This window comes from Poecilia reticulata, linkage group LG6 (genome assembly GCF_000633615.1).
Source record: "Poecilia reticulata strain Guanapo linkage group LG6, Guppy_female_1.0+MT, whole genome shotgun sequence".
In the NCBI taxonomy this organism is placed as follows: domain Eukaryota; kingdom Metazoa; phylum Chordata; class Actinopteri; order Cyprinodontiformes; family Poeciliidae; genus Poecilia; species Poecilia reticulata.
This window is the reverse complement of record NC_024336.1, coordinates 4,798,889-4,809,134: the sequence shown is the minus strand read 5'-3', so window position 1 is coordinate 4,809,134 and position 10,246 is coordinate 4,798,889. Positions and strand designations below refer to the sequence as shown.

The 10,246-nt window shown below is 39.1% G+C and overlaps 1 protein-coding gene across 1 annotated transcript; it reads left to right on the top strand.

Annotated features, from left to right (window-relative positions):
• The first annotated feature begins 2,763 nt into the window (after positions 1-2,763).
• Positions 2,764-7,556, top strand: tmem170a (transmembrane protein 170A). Its single transcript, XM_008410917.2, is given in 3 exon segments — positions 2,764-2,875; positions 4,999-5,169; positions 5,440-7,556. Coding segments are annotated over 3 exon segments (414 nt in total). The 3' UTR covers positions 5,571-7,556.
• Positions 7,557-10,246: the final 2,690 nt, after the last annotated feature.

Sequence of the window (10,246 nt, the reverse complement as noted above, 5' to 3'; positions counted from 1 at the left end):
CTAAAAGTTGCAGGACACCGGCCCTCAAGGACTGGAGTTTGACACCCCTGATTTAGTTGGTCGTGTGTTTAATACACACTTTTGACACCTCAGTCCTGAACTCTTAAGGTCTTTGTTCTTGTGCTTTATGAGAACAAAGGTCACAATGGTGTAATTGTGACCTTATTTCAACCAACTGACCAGCAGTGTGCAGCAACAGCTGGGGAGGGGCCGTACTGCTGTAACTTGCAATCCAGGTAGTGTGAGAAAACTTCAGTCTCCCAATTCAGTTTCAAAATATTTTATTTATTCTAAAGAAACATTTTTACTCCAGTCAACCAGGTATCTTAAGAGTTCTGATGGTGTGAGTGAGATCTGATGGCTGTCTGCCATGCAACTAATCTGAAGAAGCCTCTGATACTGTATGACATGCTAACAGCTAACATCTGGTCAGCAGAGACAATATTCCACAGTAACGTCCTGGATTACACCAAATTCTGCTAATCCAGCTCATTTGCCTTTGGTGCTCCTCTTTATATTTCTATCACGCTGTATTGTTGTGAAGCCAGGCAGAGAGATGTTGGGGATTTGATCCTTGTCCTGTGTGATGGATGAAAGATGGTTTGAACKYCCTCCTCTCTGCTCCATGAAGCATCCTTTACACCTCATCTGGGATCTGTGCTCATAGTTCAGGTATTTGAACTATTGTGATTTTAATCAGCTGCTCCCAGTTGTATAATAAAAAATATATGTTGCCGTGGTTACACATCACTGTTCAAAAACCCTTCTAGCTTCACAGCGTCCAAAACCAGAAACGTTCGGAAGACGTTCAAGAACGTTCAAACATTCTGAAGTATACACTTTGTATAAGAAAAAAAATAAAACTTTGATTAAAAAAAATAACAGCCATAAATGTTTTAAAAATATAAAAACTAAATCAAGTGAAATGACAACAAAAAAAGAAAATGAATCGGGAGCGAATATTCAGTGAATGTTRAGACAACGTTTGCTGAACGTCAGGTCCAAACATTCGACTTGACGTCGTGCGAACATTTTTTTGCTAGCTGAGCCGGCAGCGTAGCTAGTGCTGCTGCGTACAGAGGCTTTATTTTTCCCTCTTAATAAATTTGCAAATACACCGTGGTCTATTTTGTATACATTCTGTTCAATTGAGTTTATTAATGCAGGGCCAATTCACGATTGTTGTCTTGAGACACTTCACCAAAAAATAATTTCGGTTAAATCTTGCATACATTCCAATTAATCCCAGTTATCGAAATGCATTAAACTCAGATTATTTTTGACATTATAGTTTCCATCTCAGAAAAGCCAGCAGAGTATGGAGTCATTGGCTTGCAGCGTTCAGTCCTGAAGGAGCATGTAGCTTCTGTTGTATCGTTGACTTTTCAACAATCCCTCTTACCGAGAATACATGTGGCGACAGTGGAGAGGAAAAACGTCCTGTAAAGGGAGGAAACCTCCAGTGAAACCTGGCTCAGGTTAAGACAGAACTTAACGGCTCAGACATACATATGACGAAACAAAGCATGTTATGTCTGAAGGTGTCTACTGGACAGCACATTTTAATTCTGAGCTACTCTCCAAATTGATTATAAATTGATCCCTGTATTTTTGTAGGATTTATTTCTTTGTTTAATCACTAGTATGACATATTTCCTGCATTACATAAATTAAACATCTCAAATGAGGGAGAATATTTTACTTTATATGTCAAAGATGTGTTTATCTTTCCTGAGCTTCATAACAAAGTGTTTGTTAAAATGCTGATGAATAAAACTTGATGTTTATTTCAAGGGGAAAAGATCTGAAGTGATGAGGAAACAGCCTTTGTTAGTGTAGAGGACAGTTCTGTCCTGTTCAGCCATCACCACCTACAAACACAAAAGTGTTAGTTCAGACATTTTTAATTCTTTATGCTTATGCACACCCCTTCAAATAAAGTGGTACAGTAAATAGTGGTAAAGTAAATAGACTGACACTGTCATAAACATGACATAACACCTGTCATGAACATAAAGAAGTCTTTATGAATGTTTATGACAGTTGTCATGAAGTGTCATTTGGTAAATAATGACACTTAATGCAAAGTTGCTCTAAAAGTTGCATTAAAAGTCCATTAAAAGTGCCAATTTTAATGGACTTTCTAAGGCTCAAATAATATCTAAACTACAACCACAGATCCCAGATGAGGTGTAAAGGATGCTTCATGGAGCAGAGAGGAGGRMGTTCAAACCATCTCTTTCATCCATCACACAGGACAAGGATCAAATCCCCAACATCTCTCTGCCTGGCTTCACAACAATACAGCATGATAGAAATATAAAGAGGAGCACCAAAGGCAAATGAGCTGGATTAGCAGAACTTGGTGTAATCCAGGACGTTACTGTGGAATATTGTCTCTGCTGACCAGATGTTAGCTGTTAGCATGTCAATCTTTACTCAGAGGCCTCTTCAGATTTGTTTTAATACTGTTTGCTACTGGAGATCTTTCTTCCTTACACATTAAAGTGCATTTGAATTTGAATATTTTCCTCAGGTGGACATCATTTGTCACAAGACCTCTCTCTGTTATCTGTTCATGCTCCAAGAACCTTTTGTCATAAACTGCTCAGAGGAAAGTGAATGATATTTTAACTGGAGGTTGAGCACTTGCTTTGAAAAACAGGGGGCGGGGCTTGGAGCGCTGCTGTTGCGTCACATTTTACTCTTGAGTTGTGGGTTTTAACACGTCTTTTCCCCATATTCACATATGCATTGATACCAATGTAAAATATGCAAAATAGGTACAGTGATATAGACTTTGCCAAGCAGCTATTCAGCTGGAATTTAGTACCGAGGACAAATCGCAACGACACATTTCTCATTGACTTCTCAGGTAAGCTAATATGTGCTAGCTAGCCAACTAGCCACCCTGATAGTGTTTACGTGACAGGGTGTAAAAGTCCCCGATTTCAACAAGAAAACAGCCGGTTTTAAGATATGTTAAGTACTTTATCAAGCAAGTGTAAAAGAGTCGATAGCTAAATGTTGGCTCACGGACGCTAGCACTATTAGTGTGGCTGGTGATGCTAGCTAACTTTCTATTTCCAGTAAACTTGTGTTGGTTTTCTGTGCCGACTTGTTAGCTGTACAGAAGCYGCTCGTGCTCCCGAATTGTGCAGTAATTAAAAGTTCACTCGAGCTATTGTAACTTTAAACTGAAAGGTTAATACGTTTTCATGGCTGTTACCTGAGTAAACTCTATTTGTCCTCATATCTAGATTATTTAGATTATTTCCCAACTTTTTTCATAAGATTATATATATATATTCTACTGTACAACACCTAGACTCTTCAAACCTGGACTAGATTATTCTGCTCTAATAGCAGAATATTTAAAACCATGTTTGTGATTTGTGAGACTTCAATAAAGGTTGATTTTACCACTTCTTTGCATTTGGATCATACTAGAACTGCTCCAGTTCCTAAAATACAGAAAAAGGTCTCAGAAATCCCAAACATGRTTTTAAATATTCTGCTACTAGTTGAAAATAATCTAGTCCAAGTTTGAAGAGAATATGAGTTGTATTTTAGGAACTGGAGCAGTTCTAGTGTGATCCAGATGCAAAAAAAAGTGGTAAAATCAACCTTTATTGACGTTTCACAAATCCCAAACATAGTTATACATTTTCTGTTATTAGAGCAGAATAATCCAGTACAGGTTTGAAGTGTCTAGGACGGTGTTGTAGTTTTGGAGCTGGAGCAGTTTTAGTGCAACCCAGATACAAAAAAGTGGTAAAATCAACCTTTATTGAAGTTTCACAAATCAGATAAAAGTTTCACAAATCCCAAACATGGTTCTAAATATTCTGCTATTAGAGCAGAATAATCTAGTCCAGGTTTGAAGAGTCTAAGTGTTGTAGTTTTTAAAACTAGAGTCAAAGATATGGAAGGTTGTGAAAAATTAAGTGAATTGCCCTTTAGCCATTTCCCGAATCGGAAGCTAGAATTGGAAACCAACTTCAGCTTCGTATATAATAGATCATGTTCGTAACAGTTTTCCAAAGTAATTTTAGTGGAGGTCAAATATGTGGCAAAACTTTCATGTGGACCCTATATTTTATGTTTTCTTTCACTATGGGAGGTTTAGTTTTTACAGCGGCCAAATCTGAACTTAGCCTTCGAAAAATTAGCCTCTTTACATGCAACAAGAACAGAGTTGCAACATATTCTAAATCATATTAGAACAGATAACTTGACAAACGGGAAGATATTCCAACCAAACATTTAGAGCTACTCATCAGCAGTAGACACAGTCCAGTAATTTAATCTRCAACAATTTTTCTGAAGAACATTTAAATGGTGCCAAAAACTAAGATTCTATTGAACTAATAAGACTAATAACTGATGTCAGTTCTATTGAACTGACATCAGTTCATAATAATTTGAGGTGGGAAAAACAGTGAAACAGATCAGTAAGTAGCAATGTTATCTTCAGTTTGTAACAATGATAAAATCCACTTGCTAATAGTATTTAGCTCAACTGTAACATAGTAAACATATTAGAAAGTTAACATTTGCTCTTACAAACCAATTTCTTGACCTGCTTATGTTGGATCACAGCAGTGGGAGAACCATCAGAATGAGGAAGGACAGGGGGCGCAGTGTTTAAGTAGCCATAGATCCATAAAGTGAACTCAATTAAACTTACAAATGCATTTATTCTTACAAAAGTAGCACCATTTTATTGAACATAGACAGGTCTCTGTAGGTGAACAGCTTATTGCCAGGAAACATTGTTGCAAGTAAGAATACATAACCAACCACAAATTTCCTTAGTTTGCTCATAATACATATTCATTCTTGATGTACTTGCACTTTTTTWAAAAATGTATCCATGGATTGTTGCTATAGTTCCAAACACTTACTGTTCCAAGCAGAAGAAAGTTTCACCAGACAGCCAGCATTGTATGAGCCATGTCCCACAGATTGAACGGTGCGTGTTGCTTGCCCCGGCAGAGATGTGGTACGGCGTGTTCCTGTGGGCTGCCGTGTCCTCCATCATCTTTCACCTGCCTGCAGCCCTCATCTCCCTGGCCACGCTGCGGCAGCATAAGATCGCCCGGTTCACGCCCATCGCCATCCTCCTCATGGGCCTTCTGGGACCAGTTTGTGGGGGGGTTCTCACCAGTAAGCCTTCCATCTCAGTGTGTGTGTTTGCTCTTCTCTTATGATATTTTAGTCAAGATGATCTAATTTTGTCTGGATAAAACAAGTAGGAGAAATCTTTAAATTATATAAATTTTCCACTGAAACACGTAGATTCTTGTTTGTTTTTCCAAAGCATAGTCTCATTATTTAGAATCCCCTGCAATATATTCATCCACACCATCATCTTCTGTTCCACATTTTCATGTTGGTAGGCCCACATAAAGTCATGAACCTGTTTGTGTCCCTCAGGTGCAGCCATAGCTGGGGTGTACAAAGCAGCGGGGAAGACCATGATGTCCTTCGAGGCGTTTGTTTTTGGAGTAGGACAGTCATTCTGCGTCGTCCTCATCTCTTTCCTCAGGATCCTCGCCACCCTTTAGCAGAACCGAGTCTGTCCTGCTGCTGGTTCCCAACCAACAGAGTTGGACCAAACAAATCCAGCTTTTWGGCTATGATGTCATTTTGTTGTAATCTCAACAGGCCAGACTTTTCTGAACCGTCAAAGGTACGAGTGTGTGAGCTTAAAGTATGCACCATGTTACGTTCTATCTTTAGTTTGTGTTATTGATCATAACACAGTGCTGTGTGTATTAGCACCAGTGCTTACTTTATTCCAAAGTGAGTGGAAAACTGCAGGGGGACATCGAAATTTTTTTTAAGTTCTCTATGCAGGATGTGAAAGCAGTGGGCTGCAGTTTTGTCACTCCATACTTTTCTTCCCTCAGGATGTGCGTGTGAGAGTGAGACATTATAGGTAACACATGAATCTGACTGACAGGCTGCTTCACTGTTAAACCAAAATGTGGTGGTCAGATTGAAGACTTGCTTTATTTCTTGAGGCCTTATTTTGTGTTTTCTGGTTCCTGTTTGTTTGGCATCTGAAGCCATCTCTCTGAAGCTTCAGYGAGCAGCAGGTTGCACACTGAAGCCTCCGAGTTTACTGTGTAAGGCAAGCTTGAACAATAAACAGACTCCAGTTGTTYAGATGACTTTTAACCCTACATCCTGCAGTTATCCATCAATAACCTGACAGATGTGACCAGAGGTCTGGAYTATGAAGCATGATTGTTGGCTTATCAAGTAATGTTTAGGTTCAGTTCAAAATGTTTCAGCACTACCAAGCTGGCTCATCTTTGAACTGGGCTTATTACAATGGTAACCTCTGCTGGATGTAAGTAGAACTGACACCAACTGATTATTCTGGTTCCTGAAGTTTAGAAATGGCACTTTCCAGAGTTTTGTGACAGATTTTTAATCTTGATTACTTTGTAAAGCTTTGACCTGCTGAGACTGGCTTCTACCTAATTCATTTTTCTGTTGGAGAACTATAAGACATAACAGTATAGAGAATATGGTAGAAAATTGTGTCCTGTGATTATAACAGAGGAAGAGTTGTGTGAGAGCAGTTGCTGTCATTTAGGGATTTAATATTTCAGATAAAATCCTAACAACTTTAACCTGCTTCAGTATTTCACATTAGCAGTAGAGCAGCCATAATGAAGTAGACATTACATCGCCAAATCCAGCAGGTTTCATTAGAGCTCAAAGCAAAGTAGCTGCTGTTCTGCTCTCTGTTCAGCCTTCCTTTTATCTGCTCAAAATCGTGCTCTCTCTCTCGCCACTCTGCATGCAGGCTAAAGATGCGTTTGCGGTGTTAATACACATATTTGCTCTTTCTTCCATGAGTCCATGTGTAACCAGTCATAAGGCCTTGGTTGTCTTCCAGGGTGGAGAACTAGCAGCTCACACACACACTGCTCTCCATTCTGTTCTTATTCATGTTTGCTAATAGTTCTCCATATGTTGGAGTGTTTTCTCCCTGCTGTTCCGTTCAGACAGAAATAATGGGATTTCAGCAGACTGCCACATCTTGTCCAGTTTCAGGAGGTCAACTAGTTTTGGAAGGTCTGGGAGTGTGATTAGTTTTATTTTTAATATTTCTTTTACTAAGCAAGTATTTGATATATTTGATGATTTTCAATGAACGTTTTTGTAAATGGTTTAAATTAATTGTACATTTTTAGGTTTTCTGACCAAGATCTAAATGGCTCTATTTTTCTGCAGATTCTATTTTTCTGTGTATATTCTTGCTTGGTAGACGTATCTTTTGCCTTTCACAGCTTATGAAATCTGCCCCGTGTCTGTGATTGAGGTTATGTTGCTTTTTGTTAATTGTGAATCAAGGTACAYGAGTTAACAATTGAACAAATGTATTTTATGTAATTTGTTAGAGAAAATAAGTATTTGCAATTGATTTTTTTTTKTTGTTATTGTAACTTGAAGAAATCTGCTTTTGTTAAAAATATTTTTATCATTTACTGTTGTATTATTTATTGTTGATGAATAAATGCTTGTTTTGGGACATTTTTATACAAATATGTATTCTGCTTATTAGAATATTTCATAATAACAAAATAATGGAAACTGCAAACTTGTTTCACTTTAGAGCTGCACAGATTGAAATGCTCACACATTTTCTATTCATCCAGTTGATCCATCGGCAGCTGCCTGAAGCAGCGCTCCACTGCAGCTGCTGTGATACCAACCCAACAGGTTGATCCTTTCAAACTGCTTCTAAACTTTGAGGGAATTTTATGACATGCCTCAGAAGGTGAAATAAACTTACCATTCAGTCTTAAATACTTTAACTCTTTAGATCCCAGACGCTTGTTATWTTATGGTAAGGTTATTGAAAGCTCTGTAAATATGGTTCGCATGTAGTTCAGAAATCTAAAAGCAGTAATCCTGCTGAGAATGCCTCAGCTCAGTAACAGATTTCTAAACATGTGTTCCTTTTTCAAAAATAGTTGTTTTTCCAGGAAAGCTAAGCTTTAAATAAAAATAATTTGTCACCATGACCAGTAATTTTCCTACATGTTTTCTGATGCCTTCTCTGGGTCAGGGGGGTCGTCCTGCCTCAAGTGGAGGAGTTTAAGBATCTGGGGATTTTGTTCATGAATGAGGGAAGAAGGGAGCTGGAGATCGACAGGCGGATTGGGGCAGCGTCTGTCGCGAAGCGGGCGTTGTACCGGTCCGTCGTGGTGAAGAGAGAGCTGAGCCAAAAAGCGAAGCTCTCGATTTACCGGTCGATCTACGTTCCCACCCTCATCTATGATCATGAGCTTTGGGTCATGACCGAAAGAACGAGATCACGGGTACAAGCGGCCGAAATGGGTTTCCTCCGCAGGGTGGCTGGGCTCTCCCTTAGAGATAGGGCGGCTCTCCCTTAGAGATAGGGTGAGAAGCTCGGTCATCCGGGAGGAACTCAGAGTAGAGCCGCTGCTCCTCCACGTCGAGAGGAGCCAGTTGAGGCTCGGGCTTCTGGTCAGGATGCCTCCTGGACGCCTCCCTGGTAAGGTGTTCCGGGGACACGCTGGAGGGACTATGTCTCTCGGCTGGCCTGGGAGCACCTTGGTATTCCTCCGGAGGAGCTGGAAGAAGTGGCTGGGGAGGGAAATCTGGGCCTCCCTTCTGAAGTTGCTGCCCCCGCGACTTGACCCTGGATAAGCGGCAGAAAATGGATGGATGGTTTTCTGATGCAGTGCAAGTCCACACGGATATGAACTTGGCTACATGACCTGTGACCAGTGTTTCACTGCCAGACCAAAATGTTTGATTTAGACCTGATGAGAGCAGCTTCTTCCACAGATTTCCCCATGTGACCTTTGGTGACCTTTAAAAATGTGTTTTGATGGCTTTCTTCCTTCTGTCCACTTCTCCTTTAAGGCTGAATTTGTGAACAGCTAATAATTTTTATGTCAGCAGTTTCTCCTTCCTTAGTCGTGGATCTTTGCAGCTCTCCTCCAGACTTACCACAGGCCTGTCCCAAACATCTGACGTCTTTACTGGACTGATTAAGATCTCTGCTTACTAAAGAGGTCACCTGCAAAGGGAATTGATTGTGTTCGATTCTATTTTGCAGTATCATAATAAAGGGAGCTTAATGCATGTAAAGGCTCCCGTCTTCAGATTTTCTTTATTGGAAAAACCAAAAACTATCATGTTCCTCACATTTAACGATGGGTATATAAAGATTGTTTAGTGATGGTAATTTCTCATCACCAATGAAGAGTAGAAAATGTATTTACAGAAATAAACATCTTCATGATTCTTCAGCAGAGAGATGATGGGTTAAGCACATTTTTGGAGCAAAATGTAGCTAGTAGTTCTTTCTTTTACCTTTATATGTCACCTATTTACAGGATATCATGCAAACAGGTGAAGTAACCACAACCAGTTGTTTGACATAAAAGAATAAACACATAAAATAGAAATATTTTAAAACCTTTTACACCTGTAATGCTACAATATTTTAAAAGAGCAGTTGGATTTGCTCAGTTGTTGAGTTGCCTTTTATTTAACCACTTAGGATTTGAATGTCCAGAATAACTGAGACCGAGAAAAATTGATACGTATTAATGTCAATATTATGTATTTTCATATAGTAATGACAATGTAAAACAAAAAATTAATGAGCTATAATTTGGTTGCACACCCCTAATCTAGCTTCTGCAACCAGATATGAGCGAAAGTGCCAAGACTCATAAACTGTAGTGGTCAAATACATGTACAATCAGCAGGCCTCTGCTGCCACCTGCAGGACTGGTTCGGTAACGGCAGGTATAATGAAGAAAAGAGGTTTTTCCATTCGTTCTTTGGAAATGAAATAATTCATTATATTCATCAGTAATTAAAATATTTATTACAATTCTGGGAACAAAAAAATACATGCAATGCTGAGATCAGTGCTTAACTGCCAAAGTTCAGTGAGAATGTGGTTTTTTTTCACATGTTAATAATTACAATTTTATTGGAACAAGGTCCATTCTGAAACAATTATAACTGACTGACGCAGAAGCAGGAAGTAGTGTCAACATGTATTCCCTTCCTTCGCTGTGGGCCATGTCATTTTGTTTCATTCAGTGAAGTTTGTGCAGTTATTTTACCAACAGGCTCATAACACAGATAGTGAAAGTTTTAAATATTATTCTTTCTTATTTTTATCCAGATGTGAACATGGATTTTTACAGGCACTTTTTTGCCTACAGATCCAAGA